Source organism: Vespa velutina, chromosome 16 (genome assembly GCF_912470025.1).
Source record: "Vespa velutina chromosome 16, iVesVel2.1, whole genome shotgun sequence".
NCBI classification, from domain to species: Eukaryota; Metazoa; Arthropoda; class Insecta; order Hymenoptera; family Vespidae; genus Vespa; species Vespa velutina.
Window position 1 is genome coordinate 789,914 of NC_062203.1, and position 24,750 is coordinate 814,663.

Sequence of the window (24,750 nt, forward strand, 5' to 3'; positions counted from 1 at the left end):
TATGTCACTGGTGAAATATCATTGTATAATATATTAAAGTTTTCAATAATATATATATATATATATATATATAATAGATTATATGTACACAGACATGACATTTTAATAAGAAATTAATGAGACGATAATTTATAAAAATGTTTTAATGAGAAACTCTATAAATCAAATAACATTTAGTGGTATAATAAATTTAACTAAATAATATAAAACTAACTAAAAAAATTAATTTGACTTTTAAAAGATTCCAATTGAATGAGCTAATCCAGCATAAATGTGTAAAGTTATCACTCCCATAATTAAAGTTGTAAGTGCTTTTACGACTAATGTTGACCAAGCACCAGCTAATAAAAGAGATGTTAAACAATCTAGAACAAGTGGCCTATACACCGTTAATAAAAGCATGCAAATAACAATAGGAACTAAGCTGCGTTTTAAATCATGTCTTGACCACAGCCATACAAGTGTAGCAGTGGTTATATGTTGTACCTAAAAAAGAGATGTATATAATGTATATTTTAAAAAGTTATTTAATATCATCTTTATTGCAGTAGACAAGTTAATTTCTTACCAAGTTAATATTAGACTCTAAACTTTTCTGTATATATTTCCAATCAAATTCTGCACCACGTGCACCAAACCATAACAATAGGAATCTTGTGAGAAGAACTTCTGCACCTGCCCAACCTATTCCTGCAGTTAATACTTTAGCATGACCTTTACCAGGAATACCATTAAGTACTAGGAGGATACCTACTAAATCTGCTAAATCTATAGAAGACTTCAGAAATTCCTACAAGTAAAACATACGATATCTATTATATATATATATATATATATATATATATATATATATATATATATATATGCAGATTTTTTTTGTAGTAATATTATAATATATAAAATTATAGACTATGATTTTATTGATAACTTAATAATTTTTATACGTACACCAAATAAATCAAAACCTTCTTCTCCGACACTATCTGCTGTAGGAAAGAAAGTAGCAAGTGCTAACATTTTTACCAATTGTGTAAATATGTAAATACCTCCAGCTTGTATACATTTCCAAAAAGCACCATATTCCGACCTATAAATAATACATTGTATTAAAGATATTTTCATTTATAATATATCCTAAAATAACAATATATGCATTTACATATATACATATATATATATATATATATACATATACTTACAAACCAGAGTATTTATAGGTCATATAATATGGAACATATACTAATGCTAAACAATTACCAAAATGATATAGGGTCATTTTTTATAATAATTTTTTACTAATTTATTTATTTATCATACAATAAAGAAACACGATTCCTTCACCAAATCATGATTGTAAGGTAACCTAATCAAAAGGTAACTTTATTTTCGTCAGGGTTACCACTGCACATCTTTGAGAAATTCAAGGTCATTGTACCAACATTTATTACACAAATTTTATAAATGCAAGTATCTGGAGTTTCATACATGTAAGATCTACTATCATTCTTATTTGATAAATAAAAAAAAATTTTCAATAAATATTAATTTATTTAACATTTTAAATGTCCTTTGTTTTCCAGCTCATTTTCATTTAAATACGCACCAATCAGTGACTAGAAGGACTACAATGTGAAGAATGACTCTACAAAATCATTAGAATTATTAGAATCATTAAAATCATTAAAGTTTATTGCTGTTTGAATGTCACTCTTGGATTTTTTCAAATGTTATCGTTTCTTATCGGTAGAAAGTTTTAATCTAAAATATCTTAGACTACCACTTAGAAATTAAAATAGCGTTTGAGATAAATAGCGTTTGCCTATCAAGGTTTATGAAGGTGAAAATTAAATTAGATCATAGATATATTATATTATAAATCGGAAATATTATTTAATAATTTTTTTTAATACATATTTATTTTTATTTAGAACATATTTATTTATCTAATAATTTTCCAATTAATAATAAAATTAGGTAAAAGAAAAGAGCTCATTAAAACATCAAATATAATATTATTAACTATGGACCAAAATAATTTTAAATCTCTTAAACTTGGATTTATTGGAGGTGGTAATATGGCAATTGCTATTGGAGCAGGTCTCATTCGTAAAGGTAATATAAACAAATAAATAAATATAGAAACAATATCTTTTAATAATCCTTTAGTAAATGAAAAATTTTTTTATATAGGTATCCTAGATCCTAAAAATGTTTGGGTATCTGGACGTACAAAAAGAACACTTACTTTCTGGAAAGAACTTGGTGCTCAAGCAACATTTAAAAATGGAGAAGTTGTAGAAAAAAGCGATGTTATATTCTTATCAGTTAAACCACATATGCTCGATGATGCACTTGATGGAGTTGTAAAAACACTTAAAGAAAAAATTGATAATAAATTATATGTCTCTATACTTGTGGGAATGTCATTAGATACTTTGATAGAAGTAAATTGCAGTTATATTTAATTTTTTATTCATACTTGAAATTATATTATATTTATTCATACTTAAATTTATATGATTAAAATTTTTTCAGAAACTTGCTATCGTTGATTCAAACCCTAGAGTGATCAGATCTATGCCAAATACACCTATAATGGTTGGAGAAGGTATCACAGGTATGCCGTTTTTGAAAAATACCTAACAAAGATTTTCACCGTACTGTAATGATGTATTTAACAAATTTTAGTTTACTGTAGTAAAAACACAAATCAGGAGGATATAATTTTAATAGATACATTATTTTCGTTTCTTGGGATTAGTCAGAATGTCCCTGAATCTCTTATGAATGCGATTAGTGGTTTGTCAGGTTCTGGTCCTGCTTATGTAAGTAAAAACAATAAAAAAATGTATTATCATTAACAATAGATTTATAACATTCTATTTTTAGGCATATCTCATTGTAGAAGCTTTAGCAGATGGTGCTGTGAAAATGGGAATGCCTAGACCAATGGCAACAAAATTTGCTGCTCAAGTACTTGTAGGAGCTGGTAAAATGGTAATAGAAACAGAACGACATCCAGGTCAATTAAAAGATGAAGTTTGTTCAGCTGGTGGAACTACTATCACTGGAGTTCATGCTATGGAACGTGGTCAAGTTAGGTACATTATTAAATGTATATAAATATATATATATATATATGTACATAAATTCCATAATAATTTAAATACAAATTCATTCTATATTATTTTCACAGGGGATCTATGATGAATGCTGTTGAAGCTGCTGTTAATAAAGCTAATGAAATGAGTAGAATATTTAAAGCTTAATTTATTAATAGATCATTAAATTTATTTTAATAATAGTTTAACACATATATAGAATTAAATTGTAGCAGTAAAATCAAAATGATTATAAATATATAATCTTAACTTAATCATATAAATAATAAATATAATATGAATAAGGTAAAAAGTAAATAATATCACAATTTTCATCATAGAATAATTTTGATTTCATTTTGTTTACAATATTAATAAAGTTTACATATTTATTAAGATTGTATATGTCACAATTATTCTTTATGTCATATTAAAAGGAGAATGATTTTATAAAAAAAAAATACCTATGTTTTTGCATATTCCACACAACGTGAAGGATCTGTAGGATAGTATTCTTGGCATTTAGTCATTAATCTTTTTACTGCTTGAATATATTTTCTTTGTTTTTCATCATTCATTACATGTGCTACATTTTTTGAGAAGATCTTTTCTCTACCAGTACGTGCGTGTATACCAACCATAGTTACACCAATAGGCCAAGGAGAATTTCCAATTGCCATTTGTAAATATGCATCACTAGCCTAAGATATGAAATTTTTTTAATAATGTCTTTAAGGCATACGTAATCTACTCAAAAAATATTATACATACCAGAATATAATTACGTTCAAGTAAATGTTTCACAATTTCGGTCAAACTATCAGTTATGTCCTCAGGAAGTGATTTATTTTTCAGCTTTCTGAGAAGCGGTTTTAAATATTCCCTTGTTTGAGCATAAGTTGCACTTGCCATTTTACCTTGTGTACTCATTTTTTCTTCAGATGTTCTACTATTTAACTGATTACCCCATACTTGTACTAGGAATTGGATAAATTGGATAATAACATTTATATCAAAGTCCCTGTCACCTTTGTTTAATTTGTCAGACATTTTTTGTATATCTTCGTAAGTGGTACCTTCTTCAGGTACATTGACATCTCCTTTTACATTACGATCTTGTGATTTTGTAGATGTTAAAATTTCATTTAAATATGCTTGATCTACCTGTTCCATTGCTTCTTGAAAATCATTTCTAAAGCCCTTTAATATATATAATTATATATATATATATATATATAAATAATATAATTTTTTCTTTTTTTTTTACATTTCATACTTATAGCAATAACAAATAATTTTGTCGATATAACGCTTTATTACCTTATTTACTTCTGCTTCAAAAATCTCATGTTTTCTTAATCTTTTAAACGCTTCTTTTTCTGATTCTCCGAATAACAATATAGGTTCTCCTCGTTCTCTTAATCTTCGTATTACTTCTGGCCTAGGTAATGTTGATTGTTCTAAACTATTATCTTTTATTGATTCTTGCTGTTCTTGATTCACATCAGATTTAACAATATCGATACTAATATCATTAGTCTCATAATTTTCAATTTTATATTGAGACTCCAATTCTCCCCTTCTGAAGTATTTCTTATTTTGTTGCTAAATAAATGTCAATATTTGTAAATAAAAAAGATTTTCAAATGGAGAAATAAAGAAAATATTATACTCACTAAAACATTACTTTCTTCTAATTGTTTCCGCTTTTTTAATATTTCTGCTTTCAAAATATTAAGACCACCACCAATTGACATTACTGAATTATTTCTTTTATCATATGACTACAACACACTTGTGCAATCTTAACCATATATATATATACAATCATGACTATTCTAGTTACCTCAATGTATATAGGAATTTAATCGCTTGAGAAAGTAACTAGTGGTAAAACTGATAATTTACAAATAAAAACACGGTTGTCGGTATTTAATTTTTATTTCCAGTGATTGTTCCAGTGAGGTACTATATAAATATGACGTGCAAATACCTTCGATTAATAAAAATTGTACAGGTTTACTGTCAACAGGTTCTATCAGTGCATATGATAAGGATATACGTGTAAGATTTACTCTGTGCCAATTTTGTTATATTTTTTTTCTAAAAGGACTTTTTAATAATATTCAAAATGATCTGTGCCCGTGCATTGCATTTTGTATTTAAAATAGCTGAACGCAAAGAGACAATGAAATTTTATCGAGAAATTCTTGGAATGAAAGTAGGTTTATCATTTCATATGATTGCATCATTATATTCTATTGTTCTAATATTAATTTTGATTTAGGTATTGAGACATGAAGAATTCGCCGATGGATGTGAGGCTGCTTGTAATGGGTTAATTTATTTTTTTTTTTTTATTAATTTTATTTTATTTATATAATCTCTATATATAAATAATTAATTATTTATGAACATTATTATAGTCCTTACGCAAATCGATGGAGTAAAACGATGATAGGATATGGACCGGAAGATAATCATTTTGTAGTTGAATTAACTTACAACTATGGAATTTCTCATTATGAAAGTGGAAATGATTTTCGTGGAATAACAATTCGTTCTAAAGAAGCAATCGATAGAGCAAAAAGCAGTGGATGGCCTGTCGTTGAAGAAGAAAATGGAAAATTTGTATTGCAAGCACCAGGTGGTTACAAGTATTATATTATTAATGAACCACAACCTAAAGATAAAGGTAATGTTAATAATGACAATAAGATAGATTTATTTCTTTGTACAAATTACCCTTTATATTTATATTTTCTTGTGGGTTTATAATTGAATTTTTTATCACAGATCCCGTGCAGAAGGTAACATTATCCAGTTCGAATCTTAAAAGTACTATAGCTTATTGGAAAGATATTTTAGATATGAAGGTAATCGAACAGGAGGATAATAGAGTTTTGATGTGTTATGACGAAGATCAAGCTAAACTTGAATTTGTAGATATAGGTAAGTATTTTTACATTTATTTAGAATTTCATTTGAAATGTAAGATGTTAGATTTCCTAATTTAAGTATTTTAATTAAATATATTAGGTACTAAGGTGGATCATGCAAAAGCATATGGTCGTATAGCATTTTCTGTACCGTTGGCTGAACAACCAATAATACAGAAAAAGATAAAGGAAAGTGGAAACAAAATATTGACAGATTTGATAACTTTAGACACGCCAGGAAAAGTTTCAGTAAGAGTTATCATTCTTGCTGATCCAGTGAGTACATAAAATATTTCTATATATCAATATATTTGAGAATATATATATATATATATATTTTTTTTTAATTATAGAAGATATAAATCTTCTTTAAACAATATGTTATATTACTACTAAGTTTTATTTCTTCTAGGATGATCACGAAATATGTTTCGTTGATGACGAAGGATTTCGTAAATTATCCGTTCCAGATTATCCAAGTGAAAAAATTCTGGATAAATACATTGCAAAATCGTCTGTTGGGAACGTTTTAAAAATATAAAAAATTAAGCAACAACTATTTTTATGTTGAACTATAATAATAATAATATATTATATATATATATATATAAAGGTTAGATACTTCTGGGTTATTACTTTGTAAATATTAATGATTGTCTAATTTGGTAATGAATTATCAGTGCTTTCTATTAATATAAATTTTGTAATTTAGAAAAATAATATATTGATTTTCAATATTACTGATCATGTTATCAAAAAGCCCTTTGTATTCTTTTTCCCAAAATAATTCTGGAAATTGATAAAAAAAACTTGAGTCGGATATTTTTAACAATTCTATATAAATTTTATTTTCATATATATATATATATATATATATATATATATATATATATATATATATGTATATATATACATTGCTCAATTGCACAAATGCTTCATATTCATTAATATAAATACATCTTATTTTAAGTATAAAATATTTTTTAAATATTTATTTAAATGCAATGGTTATGTGATAATGATAAAATCATAAAATAAGAAAAGTTTATTTATTGCACTTTAAAGCTTCAAAATTCGTTTTGATTTATCTCGTGTCGTAACAACACATTTATCAACGTAGTATATATACTATGTACTATGTGATGTTGTATGGATGTGTCCGACAATCGGTTCGTTTAATGAGAAATCGTAGTTCACTGAATTATATATTATCTCTCTGGGGTCATAGATGACTTAAGTTTTTCATTTTATTTACATATAATCATTGATTCGTAGAAATTCATTTCTTAATGCGAAGTATAATTTCAATAGACGCGCCACGCAGTTTATTTGAAAATACGAGAGGAACGAGACATATTTTCAATCGTTCCCGATTAAAATGATGTGGCTAAGAATATTTCTTCTACTCTTTATTTTGGGATTTATAGACATAGGTTAGTCTATATTTATTGGAAATTTTTTATTAACAAAATCGTATACAATCTAATATAATTCTAAATGTAAAGTAATTTGTGAAAAATAAGCGATCGCATATGTACAATTATTTTTTTTATTTACACAGAGTTTTATTCGTTGATTAATATTGCTTATCTCGGTGATATTTACTAATGTTCAATATTGATAGATAATCATTAATCACCTTACCTTATATTTTATCATATATTACATATTCTTTACAGGCTATACAAGTGCAAAAAGATTGTCGTCTTCATTACGCTTCGGCAATAGTCGTTCATCTTCAAGTCATCGAATTTCTAAGCCTACGTTATCCTCGAGTGGAGGATATTCTTCAAGAGGACACGCTTCAGCTTCGTCGAATCATGAACAAATTTCGTCGATAAATTCAAAACCATTAAATACTGGACATATGAGAGGTATATAGACATGAATAATCTATATGTTAATAGATAACATTGTTTTTTTTACAAATGACCTCGATAATATATACAAATTAAAAGATCAAAATTTTCAAATCGCAGCGATATCTTATGTATTTGCATTTGTAAACATTTTCTTGTTTATCAATTAAATATAAAAAATAAATATTAATATTCTAGGAAGTGCAGTTCCACATCAACAATCAAATAAAGATATAAATACACCATTTTTACATGGCGAAGGAGGGGGAGCAACAAAGCCAAGTGAGTTACACTAATTTTATATATATATATATATATATATATATACATATATATAATGTTTTATTTTACTTTATTCTAAAAGACTTCATTTTATTTCCTAGAAACTGACGTAAATCATCAGACGTCTAACATAGGTTTTAACGCGAACGCAAAACCACCATCACCTTATACTCCGTCAGCTCCAATTATACCAATTCATGACTCAAAGCCTCTTTTTTCGTCTGCACCACCTCAAGGTAATATATATTTGTATGTAGAAACGACAGAATACTTTGTTAAATTATAATAATTCAATATTTTATTTCGAAGCACCAACTTTTGGACACTCTGGTACACATGTTAATCAAGGATCTGGTATTCCTACACACCAATCTCCAATTGGATTTAAACCGGACGTATATCCTAACAATAATTCGCCAATTGGTTTTAAACCAAGCGTATATCCCAACAACAATTTCGGATCGCAACCTTCACATCCGCATAATCCTCCATATCCATCAGCTTCAATGCCTTATCCAAGTCAAACAATTCCTCATTCTAATCCTGGAAGTCCATTTATACCTCCGATGTCACAACAACCGTTTGGTGGTCATTCAATGAATTATCCGCAAGGACATGCTTCATTTCCTGTAACACATAATTATCCATTACAATCCGGTGTTCCACATTATCCAAATATGCAAACTAGTCACCCAATGAATAATCATTATGCACCTGGTGGTTATGCACCTGGTGGTTATGCACCTGGACCTGCTTTCTACCCTCAGCAACAAGGACAATATCTTGCTCAGCCTGCAGCACAACCTTACATACCAGGACAAACGGTATTAATGGTTCCAGGCCAGCAAAGTAGTGGTAGAGGTTTTGGTGATATGATTAAGGAAGCTTTGGTATTTTCAACTATCAATGCTGGCGTAAATAGACTGATAAATCCTCATCAACATTATTACGAACCTAAACCAAGTGGTACCGAAGGTTCGACTGGTGGTAGTACTGGTACAACAACGCACATAACTTACAACAATCAATACTTTAACAATTATCCTGTCAATGGGACAAATGGAACAATGGATCCACAAAATATGGGTTCTCCTCCAAATCCAATGTATAATCCTACTGGATCGAATCCACAGCAAAATTCTGCTATACCGATAGCTAATAGCGGAATTTATTATCCACCATCTAATATCCCTGGTATATCGGATGGGAATAATGTTAGATCACCGAATCAATTAGGTGTAACAGGTGTTTCAACGGTTACAAAAAATGATACAAATTTGTACGTTCAAGGAAATGATTCTAATAAGCAAATAAATAATACAACCGCTAATACGGCTGATATTTATCAATATATTATTAGCGATAATGATCTGTATAAAATATCGGAAGATCTATTTGCCCAAGAGGAACACAATCTAACTAAATATATAATAATGAATTTGCAAGCTCGTTCAAGCCCTGGTAACGTAACAGACGTCGCTGAAAGACAGTAATTACCTTTTATCTTTTTATATAATCATTTATATAACAACATAATTATTATATTACAATGATTTAGGTCGTATAATAAATGAAATTTTCTTTTTAGACTATTGTACGTACAATCAGATGCGCACAATATTTTAACGATCAAAGTTATTCGCATGTTGTACGAGAATTATGAACGTAACTCAAGTAAAAAAGAAAACAGAACTTTCGAAAAACGTATGGAGGAAAATATTTTCTTGGATGTTATTTTAAATACGAATGTTATGCACACAGCGATGAAATGGTTGTCATCACGTGGCTTCATTGATCCCGACGATTTTGAAAGAAAAGACATTCTACGTCATATTTGGTTCACCCAATTTCATGGCAGTTCTTCAGGATTTGAACGTGTCTTTGCGTCAGAGATTTATGGTGATACCGATATTTTAGGTGTCCAAGATTGGATCTATTTTAATCACGAAGAATCATCGAAAAATATCAATTATATGGGATACGTTGATAAAATGGATCTTGGAAACGTATGCATGAAAATAATTCGTTATATTATTATTATTATTATTATTATTATTATTATTAATCAAATGAATTCTTATTTTTTTTGAATTTCAGAAAGCTTCACTAGTTAAATTAAATTTCAATATGAATGGTATCACCAGACCAAATGTCACGATATTCGTAGGTACAACGCCGGAACTTGAAATGGCTTTATATACGATATGTTTCTATGCTAGACCAAATAATCTATGCCCAGTATCACTTGGTAATACTAAGTTCAATATTTATACTCATGCCTTCAGATACTTTGGAAAGGATCTCATAGATCTCGCTCTACCAATAATTTAAATATATTTCAACTAATTAAGTAAATAAAGTATAAATAAATAAGATACAGAATTATATATAATAAATAAACAAAACATTAACAATTACAAATATTTGAAAAGACAAAACATTAATTAATTTATTCTAAGAACTTCACGTTTATTCTTATAAATGATAAATTAGATGAAAAACAAAAATTTTTCACTAAAAAAAAAAAAAAAAAAGAAGAAAAAAAAAAATACCTGTAATACGTACCATTTATTAAAGGAAAATAATTAATGAATAATTTTGTTTGAAAAAGATCCATGTAATCAATAAATGATCCTCCTGGATTTTTCTTTTAGCGTGACGACGTCCGCAAACGACCAAGATTTAATTTTTTCTGAAAAATATAAAAAAAAATTCTTTTTTGTAAATATTAATTATGTTTCAGGATATTGAGTTTCGATTTATAGAACTTCGGACACGGCATGAGATAAAATTTTTCTTGAAAAGATGTATTTAATTTAATGATCAAACTTGCCATACCACACATAAGTTCATGAGCGACGAAGATCTCTCCGTGAAGAGATCCCCACTCTTTTCAGATTACCTCGAAGTGATTAATGGAAAGAGAAAGCCCACGAGAATACATGACTCAATACTGACGAGTCGCATATATCTGCTGTTAACCGAGTCTTGTATTTGTTGCGCTACGAGCTGTGAAATACAGTAGTAGCACGTCGAGTTAGCAGTGAAATAGTTCATAGAAATTTTTCTCGTATAGATTTTCGTTTTATCATTATCTCTTTGTGTCATCTAAATTATTTATTAAATTAAAATACACAAAACAATTTGGCCGGGATTTGAAAGTGATTATGATCATCAGGAGGACCTTGATCATTTCGATCGTTATTTTTCTTATTCTTGGTAAGTACGTACATACATATAAATTTTTATTTTAAGAAAAATAATATGAGAGATAATTTAATGTGTAATAATGTTTCGAAAATGAGATAATATGAGTCATAAAATCAAATCTAAAGATTCATTGTAACGTGAGTAATTGTGTAGGTGTTTCTGAAAAATTATGCAATCGAAAGATCCTTGTGACTTATACATTTTCGAAATAATAAGACACTTTGAAAATATTCATTGTTAATTATGTGAAATAGAATACCGTGAATGCATTATTTGTGATATAAATGTTATAAAAACGTATTAAGTGAAAATTTAATATTAAATAAATCAATTTATTTGAGTATTGGACTACTTTTATCTTAGTAAAGTATTCTCGAAAGTTTAGATCATATACTTTCTAAACAAGGAATTTGAAAGTTTTTACATCGAAATTTTTTATTGTTTTTCATATCCGTCAAAAAACGTTTTTTTTTTTTTTTTTTTAATGATATATGATGTTGTCTATTTACAAAGAAATTAAATAATATTTTGTGATATGAAAAGAATTTTTCAGAACAGAAACAAAACGCAATAGCAAGTGTGATAAGAAGAAATATCATGATGCAAATTGTTCTTGATAGCATTATTATTCAATTGTCGGCATTCTACTTTAATTGAAAAACACGCATGCTCCAAGAAGAACGAGTTCTTTCATTATTTTTTTAATTTAACTAAATTCTTTGAGAATTATCGATATATCAGTCAAATACATAATAGGTACTACATGCATGCAGCAGTGCATGAATATGAATAATATGATTTATCTCTATCACATGAATTGCTTAAGTGTCTAGATTTAATATTGTTACTATAATAGAGATAGCAAATAACAAAATGGGAGATATTATTACGATATATTACTAAATATAATTATAATAATTGTATTAACAGCTACTGGGGAAGCCCGAAAGAGTGGTGGCGGTCGTAAAAGCAGCGGGGGATGGGGTTGGGGAGGGCGTTCGTCCTTAAGGACAACACCGCGACCACCCCAAATTAAATCTCAAAATACTCAATATGGTATGTCATTAATATTTTAACTATTCTATATATAGCTAGTGAAATTTATGTTTTTTTTTTTTTAAATAGGATGGAACGTTCCACAAACTAACAACAGACAAACCAGCAGCAATACGGCATCAAAGCCATCTGCTCCACCAGCAGATCATAACGTTGCTTCTAAGACTAGTGCAACTTCCTTGCAATCAGGATATTCTCCATCAGGTAGATTTCTTTGAGTTAATTATACTTGCGACATAAAATTGTAATCTTTTTAATGATCACAGGTGGATATCCTCGTCAACAAGTTGGTTCCCAGCAAAGTTCACCTAATTCTTATAATAATGCTGGATACAATCCATCAGGTGGTTATAATCCTTCGGTCGGCGGCTATAATTCTGGCTATAATCCCGGTTATAATCCTAGCTATCCAGGTCAAGGTCAATCTTATCATTCACCTAATATGGGACAACCTTATAATCCAATGGGTCATGGGTACAATCCATCGCACAATCAACCTTTTAATCCATCTTATGGTCAATCCTATAATCCATCGTTCGGACAAGCGCCACAGCAAACTATTCTAATGGCATCCTCGCAACCGTACAAACCAGGTATCGGGCAAATCGCGAAAGAAGCTTTTGTTTACGCTGGAGTTAGTGCTGGTGTAAATGCAGCCGTGAGCAGAATTTTGCCAGGAGGAATTTATGGGCATAGTGGTGGTGGCGGAGGCGGTGGTAGTGTTAGCAATAGTGGAGTTATTCCCGCTACTTCTCATACTCAAATTACTTATAATAATTACTACAACAATCAATCTGCTCCAACTCAAAACGCGGGAGAGACTCAACCTGTTCCGGGTCAACCTGCTGCAAGTCCTCCTGTACCATCGGCAGAACCTCCTGCTGTTAACCCATTAGAAAACACTGAAACTAATGCAAATAATAATGCTTCTCCTGGAACTAATAGTAAATCCAATACTCAAAATACTCCGGAATCTAGTAATAATCCTAATCCACTCGGTTTTGTAACTTCTAATGAAGATATTAAAAAATTGTCGGAGGAATTATTTAGTAAAGATGTAAATAATGCGTTCAAGTATATTACCATTAAACTACAAGGTCAAAAGAAAGACGACAGTGTTACCGATGACGCGAGTGATCCGTAAGCAATCTCTTTTATAAACATATTTCCAAATGATTTCTATAAACATAAATATTATTTTCTTTTAGATTGTTGGATGTGAAGCCAGAAGCTTACGAAATATCAACGATCAAATCTGTTATCGATCTTCATGATAATTATGAGCTGGATGTTAAAGTGAAAGAAAATCTTACGCCTGAAAAACGCGAAAAGGAATCTCAGTTACTCGATAATTTCTTAAAAACCGATGTCCTTCAAAGCGCTATGAAATTCTTAGCTAGCAAAGGATATATACCCGATGATCCATATGAATTCAAGGACACGTTAAAACGCATATGGTTCTCACAGTTTAAACGAATAGATGGAGACGCATCAAGTTCCGGCTTTGAAACGGTTTACTTAGCAGAACAATTTGATTCTGATATAATTGGTTTACATAATTGGATCTATTATGCCAAGCAAGAGGCTGAGAAAAAGATCGATTATCTTGGATATATTAAAGAACTAACATTTGGGGATGTAAGTATTAATATTGTGTAATTTATATTTTATTTATCTATATGTATATATATATATATATATATTTTTTTTTTTTATTAATTATTAATAATTTTCTTTCTAAACTATTTATGATGAAATCCATCAAATCATTTGGAAATGTTGTTCGCGATATTATTTTATCACATTTGCATATTTTTATAATATCTTTTACAGAAGGCAGCTATAGTCAAAGTACGTTCTAAATTAAATGGTTTTGTTCAACCAGTGACTACTCTTTTTGTTGGCACATCACCAGAGTTAGAGATGGCACTTTATACTGTTTGTTTCTTTGCGCGTCCAAATACCGCTTGTCCTTTATCTTTTGGTGGAACTGATTTCATAATAATTGCAAACAGAGTTAATTACTTTGGTAAAGACATACTGGTCTCTGCATTTCCAGAAATATAATTTAAGAGAGATCTATAATACTCTTAATTAAATATTGCACATTTATGTTATCAAAAATAATTTTCTTTTTTTTTTCTTTTTTTTTTTTTTTTTTTTTTTTTTTTTTTTTTTTTTTTTTTTTTGGAATAATCTCTTATTTCTAGATTATAATTCATATCCCTAATCAAGCAGAGGTGTGAAAAAAATGGCTTCTTAGAAATTATTTTAAATAGGTATCAACATTTATAGTAAATACTTGTATAATCAAATGAAATAATTATGAGAAAACATGCAGTATGCTTAACATAATGTAATAAAAAATACTGTAATCGGCAATATGTTTAAATTATTATTAAAATTTAAATAAAATTGCACATGAGATATAATTGATTTGAATAAACATAATAGATATCTTTATCCATTCAAGAAGCAATTATATAAAATAAGAAGTGTGAGTACCTGTGTATTTTTATAACATCTTCTTTTTAATTCTGAAAGCTCAATTACAGGTATTATTGAAGGTCGTCCATGTGCACATCGAGTTGGAGATTTTGTAGTTTTTAAGTCATCAAAAAGTTCTATACATTGTTGTACAGATAGCAATTCACCAAATTTTATGGCACCTATGAAGATATAAAGCAAATACTTTATATAAATTGTATTCTTTTAATCATTTTCTTTGCAGTTAATACAAAATATAATATCTACAAATAATAAATACCATGACATGCTTCCGTTGATATGGCATTGTGAATAGATAAAGGTAAAAAATTTATACCATTTCCATTCATAATATTGTCTACAATTTCATTTAACAAATTCCGAATTATCATTGTCAATTTTACATCATTATAATATTGTTTATTCGTTATGAAACATTTTGGTATACTGTATATGCTTAAAGTATTCCCATTAATTGCAGTTAACTTTATTCCAAATTTATCTAATGACTTTTTGTTCCATTGAAGCAAAGTGCATATATTTACTGTTACTTCTATTATTATTGGAATTGACAGTTTTTTAGTTTGAAAACTTTTATGATCTGATGTTTTATAATCTATATAAGTAAATGAAATTGCAAATTACATATAAAACATATTCTAACATTGTTTATATATAATTAATATTAATTAATACACACACACACACACAGATATATATATATATATATATATATATATTTAATGTGCAATATTACCATTAAGTAAATTTTCATATCTTATTCTTTCATGAACAGCATGTTGATCCATCATTAACAATAATTCTATATTATCATACATCATTACGGCTGCTATTAATTGATTATTAACTTGATTTAATACCTACATGAAATTATGATAAGTATTATTACTTCTCTACTTTTATATAATTCATATTTCTACAATTTTATTTATTACCTTTATAAATTCTAATGCAGTTCTTTTTAATCTAAATTCATAAAAATATTGTCGAAATTTGCACGGATGTATATTTACATCTTGATGTCGTTTTTCGTTTTCTATTAAATATACATATACACACATATATATATACACATATAAATATAATAAAATAAGTATATGAAAATAAAATACAAGAATTTTTATGCCTTACCATACCTTGATAATTATATGTTAACTCATTAAAAAGTATGCTCGTATCAATACTATTGAATGAAGGTGTTTTTATTAATTTAATAGGTCTAAATTGAACAAGATTATTTAACTTTTGTGGAAGAAAATCGAAAACTTTGTAATATTTCTCAATACTTTCATTTTTGTTTTTTGACTTGTAAAGAGTATTTTGCATTTCTATTTTATCACTTTTTACTTTGTTTGTATGATAACTCCAATCAGACCACTCTGAAAGAGAGCAATTATAATCTTCTACATGATCAGTTTTTTCTATGTTATGTTTTTGTTTTGCACCAGACAATGTTTGTTCTACATTATTAATTGAATTTGAATTTACACAATTTATATGTTCTACGTTTTCTTTTGAATTAAAATTATTAGAAATGTTTATATTTTGCAATTTTTGCTTTTTTTTTGTAAAAGTACCTGTCTTCAAATGTTCTATATCAATTATATAATTTTCTACGGATCTTCCTTGTTTTATACTTTCATAAAGAAACATTCCATATTTGGTATAAAAAACTGTGATGGGATTATGATTAATATTAGTATTATATAAAATAGATTTTTTAGTCTTATGAATTTTCTCCAAGTGATCTACTTTGTAGAGACATAAAGGTAAAACATTGTGTACCTTTTGAGATTCTGCAGATTTATCAATTTTTTGTATTCGTTTCGGTATGTGAAATTGAATATATTCATACAATTGCTTAATGAAACATTCATCTAAGAAAATATTATTTATAAATTGTCTGACACTGTCTAAAACATCACGTGTTTTGTATAGTAACATAAATCTTTTATCATTTTTTGTAGTAACAACAACTTCTGTTGTCGGACAATTAATAAAAAACATGAAAAATATTGTTTCTTTATTGACATTGTACATTCTCATATGGTAACTTAGATGTTGAATGAAGTAGTCCAGTATTGTATTTATAATTGTAGTACAATAGACTGGTCTATTATTCAAGAAAATGTAATGTAAAGCTTTTTCTTCTGTTTTAATCAATCCAATGTAACCATGGTATTGAATAGTTAACACATTAGTAGATGGTATAGCCCATATATAATCTTGTAATATATATTCTTCATATAGCATTTTTAAAATTTTCTTTGATTCTCTATCTTTAGTGATTTGTAAAAATATATTATCTTCATCTCTAAGAGAGAAGGAAATCTATTGAAATTGAGAATTAAAAAAAAAAAAAGAAAAAAAAAGTAGGTACATATCTATCAGCTAAGTAAAATAGGGAAAACATAATTTTGATAACTAATAAAATAAAGAGTTTATTACCTTAGGATTATTTAAAGAAATATTTGCTATTAAAAAGCATACCATAGATATAGTTTGTTTATGAGCACATACACTGTTAGAATAATTATATATGGTCACTGTTGTACCAATTGATGGTCTAGGTGTTACTTTTAATATAATAGGAGATAAACCTTTCCTATAAATCTGATTAAAAAAAAAAAAAAATATATATATATATATATATATAAAACATAAATTAAAAAATATTCAATGTAATTAAAGAAAATTCTTACAATCTACCTTTGTATTAGTTTCCATAGAATTCTGACATCTCGATGAAATAGAAATAACAGAAAAATTCTTAAATATGTTTCTCAAATTATCGTATCTTAAATTATAATGTAATTGTGAATTATGAATATTATTTTTTCCAGTATCTTCTAAACCTGCTAATGCATGTACAGATATTCCTATACCATTATCTACTACTTGAATTTTTTTCTCTTTATTATAAATACGTATAGCTATGCATGATGCACGTTCATTTAACGAATTTAAAACCTAAGTTTAAAAATATATAATTAATATTATATAAAATCATAGAGATTTTTGGATCTTTCCTGTTATCTGTTCGATATTATTTTGATATTTCATTTTTCCAATAAATTTTCAATATTTCTTATTAAAAGTTATTTTATGTAAATATATTATATAGCGAAAAAAATATTTAAATTACATAGATATATAAATGTTCTATTAAATTTTCAATAAAAAGTATTAAAAATCTGGACCATACGTAAATCAAATAACAAGGGGTCTGAAAGCGAAGGAAACGAACAACAGAAAAGATTCAGATTTTCTTTACAACTGTTTCAAATATTTTAATTAATTATTTAAAACGTCATAAATAAATAAATAAAAAAAAAAAAAAAAAAGAAAGAAAAAGAAAAAAGAAAATAAATAAAATGATAATCAACGTGTATACGTACCGTGTCAAAAACGTTTAGTGCAACAGGTGGAATTTCTATTATCTCCATGTTTAATTCTCGTTATCTGAACAATTAGAAATAATTAAGAATGCACTTAACACTTTTTTCTTTTTAAGAATTACGAATAATTAGATTCTAATGATTTTCTTTGGAATATCCGATATTACGTAATACGAGGCACTAATTAAAACCCAACTACCGTATTTAATATCCATTGTTGAAAATGCAATTTTGGCGCTAATTATAAATGCTTCAAACAAATTTACCGGATATGTGAGTTTTTTCTTTTGTTTTTCTTTAAAATATTTCGAAATTTCGATATTCATGTTAAATAAATCTCATTAGTTCGTATTATTTATTTAATTCTACTAGAAAGCAGACGAAATAAAAGAAAATTAATGTAATTAAAATGTGCCTTTTGTGTGAAAATTTAGTTAACTATAATTAATGAAAAACAGATTTGTTTGTTTTCTTTTTTTCTTTTTTTCATGTGGAAATAAAAGAAACTAAACAGTTAGATTTCTTTATGTAAATTAAAAGAAATTATTTAGCCAGTTAGCATGTTCGGTGATTTCTGAATAATTGTACTTTACCCGTATCACAGCGTAAATTGTAAAGTTTATTTAAAAAAAATTCTTTTTTTATATATCCGGTCATATATATATATATATATATATATATATATATATATATATATATATATTATAACAATCGAAGATGTGCATTATGCAGATTTTCGTAAATTTTACAAGTTTAAAAAATTTCCGTCGGTCAATATAGGCACTGAAAAAATTACAATCACTTAAATATACCTAATTGTCTAAAATTCATATATATATAGTATGTATAATATATATATATATATATATATATATATATATATATACATATATATATATATATATATATATGTATATATAATAAGCAACCTATAATAAATAATAATTATAAAATTAATCATGTCTTAAATTTAGACACATGTCTAAAATATCGCATTTCATACAAAAATCGCCGAAACATGTCAACTAGTAAATTAATTATACTAAAATTTAGATTCACATAAAATTTCAGACCAAACAGTCCGTTCGAAACAACATCGTTATGAGCCAGTGCATAATTTTGTTCTTTTACTATACGTAAATTTGATAAAAAATTGTTATTATAGTAGAGAGGAGATCAATATAATATAATACGATTAGAAAGTTTATATTACATAAATTCTACACTCAATAAGCAAAAACTAAAGTTATTGCATTAAGAGTAAACTGATTAAAAAGATAAAAATCTTCTAAGAATTGGTTCAATGTCTATGCCAAAATAAGATGTTTCATAAACTGCATATTAATTTCTATAGTTTGTGAGTTATGCTTTATTAAAAAAAAGCACGTTTCAATTGTGTGACCTTCGTCAGTATTAAGTTTTTTATTTTACATGTGTCTTGTTATTGGTGTTCTTCCAAGAATACTAAAAAAGTGTAATGTACAATAGACACACTATGCTTAAATTATTGTCGATTGAAAACTAAGAAAATTTAGTGAACAAGTACAATAAATAGTTCATCGTTATGTACAAGTTTGTTCTTCGTGCATAAGAAATAAGAGCATACGTCTTTCTTATACAAGATATAATATAACCATTATGGTATCACTTTTAAACAGATTAAACTTTTCTTTTTTTTTTTTTTTGTTTGTTTGTTTTCATTTACCAATCACCGAATGTAAAGAGATATTATTACTATACGTAATTTCACAGTGGTCAATTTAACGTACATCCTTTGACATATAACATAATCTGTACAACATTAATTCAATATAATTTTACCAATGCATAATAAAACATTTTATGAAATAAAATATCCAAAATTATCATACCGACATATATAATAATTTCCAAATTATCTATGATTGTTATGCGAAAATTATTGCAGGTACCATAAGGTCATATTAGTATTTTAATTACATCAAATGTGAAAGCATATGCTATAACACAGACAAAGATTATATGTATCGTTATATATGGTTCTATATTCTTATTGAAATTAAAACAGACATATTTGGCGCGAGACACTGTCCTTTATGTCTGATTTTTTAAATGTATCAGTAACATCGTCGTAAAATAATAAAGATTTTTATGACACGTGTGTGTATGTATGTGTATATATATATATATATATATATATATATATATATATATATATATGTATTAAAGATAATAGTGAGAATTTTATTTCAAAAAATATATTAAAGGCATTATAAAGTTTTCTTTTACTGTATCGCTTTCATTGCATTAACAGGAAATTACATTCTATAATAGATATTCTTATAAAGTAACATATAAACGGCATAATCTTTCTATCTATAAAAAAAGAAAAAAAAAAAAAAAGAAGAAAGAAAAGAAAGAAAAAGAAAAAAGATTCCTTTTAATGAAATTGCGCGATAATCGTGTAACGACCTTTATTGCAAACAAAAATATGTAGATCCTTTCCTGTGTCTACTACAAGTCGAGCACTTAATTAGAAGATAAGTAAATATTAATATTGTGAAAAATTAATCTTAGTAGAGCCTGATCATCAACATATATATAAAGGAGGAGTTCATTGTAGTAAAATTATAATAATAACAATCACATATCGTGTCATCTATTAACGAGATATATAACACACATGTTATAAGATGAAAGTATATAAATAATTTAGATGCATCGAATAGACGATGTTGTAGTGTTTATAATTCATGTAACATGAAGAAAACACACATATATATATATATATATATATATATATATATATGTATATATGTATATATATATATTTATTTATTTATATATATGCTTATATATAAATGTGTGTGTGTGGGCGGGTATACATAGAGTTATATGTATTTATGTATGTACACAGAGCATTCAAGATGCCCTGAAGAAATGATAGAGACGTCCGTATTTCATTAGACGTCATTAGACACATTCGAGGACTCCCATGCACACTATTTTCCTACACTGTTACACCGTATAATATATCAGAAAGTTCTTGACACTCTATGTGTGCGTGTGTATGTACGTATGTATATATGTATGCGTGTTGTAAGACTGCATGCATTTATGCATATATACGAGAAAAGACACACATGCGCCTGAGTGCGCACACACATGCACGCATTACATATATATACATATATATATAACATGTATAAAATATTGAGTTATACTCCTATAAATATATCATCTAAATTATGACGCTTCGGCAAATGATATAATCACTTAGAGAAGAATTTTCACAATTTAGTCATTAACTTTAGGCACCAATGGTATGCAGACCCTGTCTTTGGTACGTGCGACCGAATCGATATTATTATTATTTCATTTAAAACAAAGGATACACACAGAACAATGGTCTTCCACAATTTTCAACGATTATTCGTTTGCTTTTTATTTCTTTTATTATTTATATTTTTCCATTTCCTTTCTCTTTTGTTCCTTTTTTCTCTCTTTTTTTTTTCCTTTCTTTTCTTTTCTCTTTCTTTCTTTTTCTTCTTCTTTTTTTTTTTTTTTTTTTTTTTTTTTTTCTTCGGTAAGACACACACACTTGGTCGATTCTAAATCAGGTGATCTAGCAAAAAGTTTCTGACACAGAATCTCTGCCCTGGTGTATCCCACTCACCTAGGAAGAAGCTCACAATTTAGTCATTAAAACTTTAGGCACCAATGGTATGCAGACCCTGTCTTTGGTACATGCGACCGAATCGATATCATCATTTCTTTTCAAATAAAGGATACACAGAACAATGATCTTCTGCAATTTAAACAATTATTATTTTATTCGTACTCTCGTGCGTTTGTTTCGTTCTTTATCTCTTCTTTTATTATTTATATCTTTCTTTTATGTTATTACTCTCTTTCTCTTTCTTTCTTTTTTTTTTCTTTTTCTTTTTTTTTTTTTTTTTAAATTCCTCTTGTTAAACTCTCTTTGCACGATGCCGTAGAAATTAGTTATATTCGTTTATAATCAGTAACATTGTCCTAAAACAACACATTCATTATAGAAAGCTCAGTCTTCTTCCTTCTTTTCCGGTTTCAAGTCCACCATTGCATGGAGTTGTTCGGCACTATATCTGTAATAAAATATTTACTTTTTTCAATACAATATATTATGTCAATGATGATAATATAAAGAAATGTTAAAATGATAGATAATACGCATACCCCAATAGATTTTGTAAGTCACAAACGAAACGATAGACGTAACGCTTCCCAGCGGTCTTGTGTATAATATTTTTATCGTAATAGTATCGGAGACCGCGGCTTAATTTTTCGTAATTCATTTTAGGCTTATTTTTGCGAACACCCCAGCGTCGTGCAACTTCATCGGGATCCGTAAGTTTGAATTCCCAACCATCTCCCGTCCACGAGATGAAACTCTGACATGATTTATTGGTCAATAGTTCCAATAAAAATTGCCAGAGTTGTATTGGTCCTGAACCTGTGAAATATGGACCACCACCTGCACAATTATCACCTATATTTCTATTCAGTTGTTCTATATCGTTTAATTTATATTAATTGTATTAGATATAATATTTTATTGTGTAGTAGATGCTTACCGGTATAACTAGCTGCGATCATTGCACTCTGTAGGAGAGGCTTTTGATCGGCGTTACTACCAATGGAAGGTGGATGATGAGCACCAGATGAATCTCTCGAGCCAAGACTCGCGATAAACGCTGGATGATGAGAAAGATGTTCACCGATAGGTGCAACACCCCACTGTTCACTTCCAACACCAGCAGCTCCAGTAGCTGTATTTCCACTTCCAGGAACCGTCTGAAATGGTGTCGCATCGTATTGACTGTATCCCCCACTTTCACTGTATCCTTCGTGATATCTCGCTGGAAAATATAACGTAAGTTGATCACGAGATCTAAGAGAACATGATTATCAATTTATAGATATAAATTTGATTAGATAACTTTGATTAGAATTAATAAGATATTATCTCGCCATTTGACCGTCCCGCCATAATTTTGAATTTGAATAAACGTGTCACGTGACACGTTCCTACTTTATATTTGATTTTTAGATCCTTTTAAGATTACTTTATTTAGATATTATTATATTAACGTAGGTATATATATATATATAATATATAAAGTAAACTGAATATTTTTTATATATCCGAATTATAATTCTGGAATTCTAATAAAGTTCATCGGTACTTTTAACTATGTTTGATATTCGAAAGTGATACGGCCGTACCTCGAGGATAATTTTTGAACGGCGATGGCTGATACTTCGGTTCTAGGTGAATACCACTGGTACTGTAAAATTCTGGCGAACTATCCAGATTATAGGTATGAGGAGTTTGATGATCCTGCGATAGACCGTGATAATCAGAGGCCTCATCATATCCAGAATAATGCGCGGGTGTAATATAATCTTCCGTCGTCCCAGTATTGCTAACCCTAAGTTCGCTCTCATTGGTCCCCGTTGCACCGAGATCACCGCCACTAGCCAATCCGCCGGCTCCTCCTTGTAAGTGTTCCGCCGCTATATGGTGGCTGCTGTAGTTAGCTAGAGAGAAAAAAAAAAACAAAAAAGAACATCGCGTGAAATAAAAATCAAATCGAATGTTTATTATATCACTTTTTCCATACTTTATGTATATTTATATTACTTTTTCCATTGAATAATTAGAAAAAAAATTGGCTTTAACTTTATTACATGTAAAATTTCATTTCCAATGTGAAAATCAAAAGCAACAGGCTTTTAACATTATAATTTTTTATATTACAGATGGCGCCAGTTAACAAGTCGCACACTAATACTTACATTCCGTTTTGAGTTCATTTAAATTTCGTAGGTGTATGTAAGCATTATTTGCGTTATTGTTATTGTTATTGTTGTTATTCCCCGTGGGTGTACTGGAATGAGAATTAGGAGGTTGTGTACTATGGCTGTGAGGTGGTGGCGAAGTCTCTTCCCTTTGACTTTCATCCTGACAAACGGGACTGCGTAGATGCGCATAACCTCCTATAAAAGTAAATTATAAGATAAGTATAAATTTTATTTTCAATTATACACGTATGAAATTGTATAAATTGTAAGAATTGTTAATAATTTTTAAATCGAAGATTAAATAGACTCTTGCCCTTCAATAGTATTCAGGAGAAAGATAAGCCAATGATATTTTTTGAATTGATATTTCTTACGATGATATTTTTGAAAAAGCTATTGGCGTATATCGTCATTAGAAAATAATGTTTATGAATTGTAAAAGGGGATAAAGTAGGTGGCCTTTAAGTACTTTTAGTGTATTCTCCGTACAAAACAAAGTGTAATTTCAAGTAAGGTTAGTAAGAGAGAGAAAGAGGGAGAGAGAGAGAGAGAGAGAGAGAGAGAGAGAGAG

General features: G+C 28.1%; 8 protein-coding genes across 21 annotated transcripts in view; 4 read left to right on the forward strand and 4 right to left on the reverse strand.

The window, feature by feature from the left end:
• Nucleotides 1–127: 127 nt before the first annotated feature.
• On the reverse strand, nucleotides 128–1,620 carry LOC124954717 (transmembrane protein 147). Its single transcript, XM_047508045.1, has 4 exons — nucleotides 1,200–1,620; nucleotides 949–1,087; nucleotides 569–790; nucleotides 128–486 (listed from the first exon to the last, which is right to left on the reverse strand). The coding sequence occupies exons 1-4, from the start codon at nucleotides 1,274–1,276 to the stop codon at nucleotides 235–237; spliced, it is 690 nt and encodes a 229-aa protein (XP_047364001.1). The 5' UTR covers nucleotides 1,277–1,620; the 3' UTR covers nucleotides 128–234.
• On the forward strand, nucleotides 1,342–3,674 carry LOC124954716 (pyrroline-5-carboxylate reductase 1, mitochondrial). Its single transcript, XM_047508044.1, has 8 exons — nucleotides 1,342–1,487; nucleotides 1,581–1,837; nucleotides 1,975–2,112; nucleotides 2,191–2,444; nucleotides 2,536–2,617; nucleotides 2,689–2,825; nucleotides 2,890–3,101; nucleotides 3,197–3,674. Exons 3-8 carry the CDS (start codon nucleotides 2,022–2,024, stop codon nucleotides 3,267–3,269), a joined length of 849 nt encoding a protein of 282 aa, XP_047364000.1. The 5' UTR covers nucleotides 1,342–1,487; nucleotides 1,581–1,837; nucleotides 1,975–2,021; the 3' UTR covers nucleotides 3,270–3,674.
• Nucleotides 2,713–4,931, reverse strand: LOC124954714 (pre-mRNA-splicing factor 18). The gene is made up of 5 exons (XM_047508040.1): nucleotides 4,778–4,931; nucleotides 4,422–4,706; nucleotides 3,873–4,301; nucleotides 3,566–3,802; nucleotides 2,713–3,079 (listed from the first exon to the last, which is right to left on the reverse strand). Exons 1-4 carry the CDS (start codon nucleotides 4,856–4,858, stop codon nucleotides 3,566–3,568), a joined length of 1,032 nt encoding a protein of 343 aa, XP_047363996.1. The 5' UTR covers nucleotides 4,859–4,931; the 3' UTR covers nucleotides 2,713–3,079.
• Nucleotides 4,932–5,042: 111 nt separating this feature from the next.
• Nucleotides 5,043–6,780, forward strand: LOC124954715 (glyoxalase domain-containing protein 4). 3 transcript variants are annotated; one of them, XM_047508041.1, is made up of 6 exons: nucleotides 5,043–5,322; nucleotides 5,389–5,438; nucleotides 5,528–5,796; nucleotides 5,898–6,053; nucleotides 6,141–6,316; nucleotides 6,453–6,780. In XM_047508041.1, the coding sequence occupies exons 1-6, from the start codon at nucleotides 5,233–5,235 to the stop codon at nucleotides 6,579–6,581; spliced, it is 870 nt and encodes a 289-aa protein (XP_047363997.1). In that variant the 5' UTR covers nucleotides 5,043–5,232; the 3' UTR covers nucleotides 6,582–6,780. The 3 variants fall into 3 exon arrangements, with proteins under 3 accessions (XP_047363997.1, XP_047363998.1, XP_047363999.1); XM_047508042.1 differs by having other exon boundaries at nucleotides 5,062–5,165; XM_047508043.1 differs by having other exon boundaries at nucleotides 5,308–5,322; nucleotides 5,389–5,431.
• Nucleotides 6,544–10,602, forward strand: LOC124954713 (AT-rich interactive domain-containing protein 1A-like). Its single transcript, XM_047508039.1, has 8 exons — nucleotides 6,544–6,653; nucleotides 7,352–7,473; nucleotides 7,720–7,914; nucleotides 8,098–8,181; nucleotides 8,283–8,417; nucleotides 8,491–9,670; nucleotides 9,770–10,187; nucleotides 10,279–10,602. The coding sequence occupies exons 2-8, from the start codon at nucleotides 7,419–7,421 to the stop codon at nucleotides 10,510–10,512; spliced, it is 2,301 nt and encodes a 766-aa protein (XP_047363995.1). The 5' UTR covers nucleotides 6,544–6,653; nucleotides 7,352–7,418; the 3' UTR covers nucleotides 10,513–10,602.
• An 86-nt stretch (nucleotides 10,603–10,688) lies between these two features.
• Nucleotides 10,689–18,998, reverse strand: LOC124954723 (DNA mismatch repair protein Mlh3-like). Of its 4 annotated transcripts, none has more exons than XM_047508058.1 (9): nucleotides 18,354–18,998; nucleotides 17,665–17,925; nucleotides 17,404–17,568; nucleotides 16,092–17,286; nucleotides 15,891–15,991; nucleotides 15,692–15,815; nucleotides 15,215–15,550; nucleotides 14,953–15,116; nucleotides 10,689–10,873 (listed from the first exon to the last, which is right to left on the reverse strand). In XM_047508058.1, the coding sequence occupies exons 1-9, from the start codon at nucleotides 18,399–18,401 to the stop codon at nucleotides 10,832–10,834; spliced, it is 2,436 nt and encodes an 811-aa protein (XP_047364014.1). In that variant the 5' UTR covers nucleotides 18,402–18,998; the 3' UTR covers nucleotides 10,689–10,831. The 4 variants fall into 4 exon arrangements, with proteins under 4 accessions (XP_047364014.1, XP_047364015.1, XP_047364013.1 ...); XM_047508059.1 differs by lacking the exon at nucleotides 10,689–10,873 and having other exon boundaries at nucleotides 14,567–15,116; nucleotides 16,092–16,334; nucleotides 16,533–17,286; XM_047508057.1 differs by lacking the exon at nucleotides 10,689–10,873 and having other exon boundaries at nucleotides 14,567–15,116.
• Nucleotides 10,890–14,879, forward strand: LOC124954724 (endoribonuclease CG2145-like). The gene is made up of 6 exons (XM_047508061.1): nucleotides 10,890–11,400; nucleotides 12,322–12,447; nucleotides 12,517–12,651; nucleotides 12,714–13,587; nucleotides 13,656–14,085; nucleotides 14,281–14,879. Exons 1-6 carry the CDS (start codon nucleotides 11,349–11,351, stop codon nucleotides 14,512–14,514), a joined length of 1,851 nt encoding a protein of 616 aa, XP_047364017.1. The 5' UTR covers nucleotides 10,890–11,348; the 3' UTR covers nucleotides 14,515–14,879.
• A 743-nt stretch (nucleotides 18,999–19,741) lies between the features above and the next one.
• The window catches only part of LOC124954976 (ETS-like protein pointed), an 89,470-nt gene continuing 84,461 nt past the window's right edge, over nucleotides 19,742–24,750 (reverse strand). For 6 of the 9 annotated variants that reach the window (XM_047508705.1, XM_047508710.1, XM_047508708.1 and 3 more), the window contains 5 exons: nucleotides 24,174–24,374; nucleotides 23,601–23,915; nucleotides 22,949–23,233; nucleotides 22,551–22,863; nucleotides 19,742–22,459 (listed from right to left, as the gene is read on the reverse strand). In XM_047508705.1, the coding sequence (XP_047364661.1) occupies nucleotides 22,396–22,459; nucleotides 22,551–22,863; nucleotides 22,949–23,233; nucleotides 23,601–23,915; nucleotides 24,174–24,374 (1,178 nt within the window). In that variant the 3' untranslated portion in view covers nucleotides 19,742–22,395. The remainder of the gene's footprint in view (nucleotides 22,460–22,550; nucleotides 22,864–22,948; nucleotides 23,234–23,600; nucleotides 23,916–24,173; nucleotides 24,375–24,750) is intronic. The other 3 variants (XM_047508709.1, XM_047508704.1, XM_047508707.1) reach the window with 2 other exon arrangements.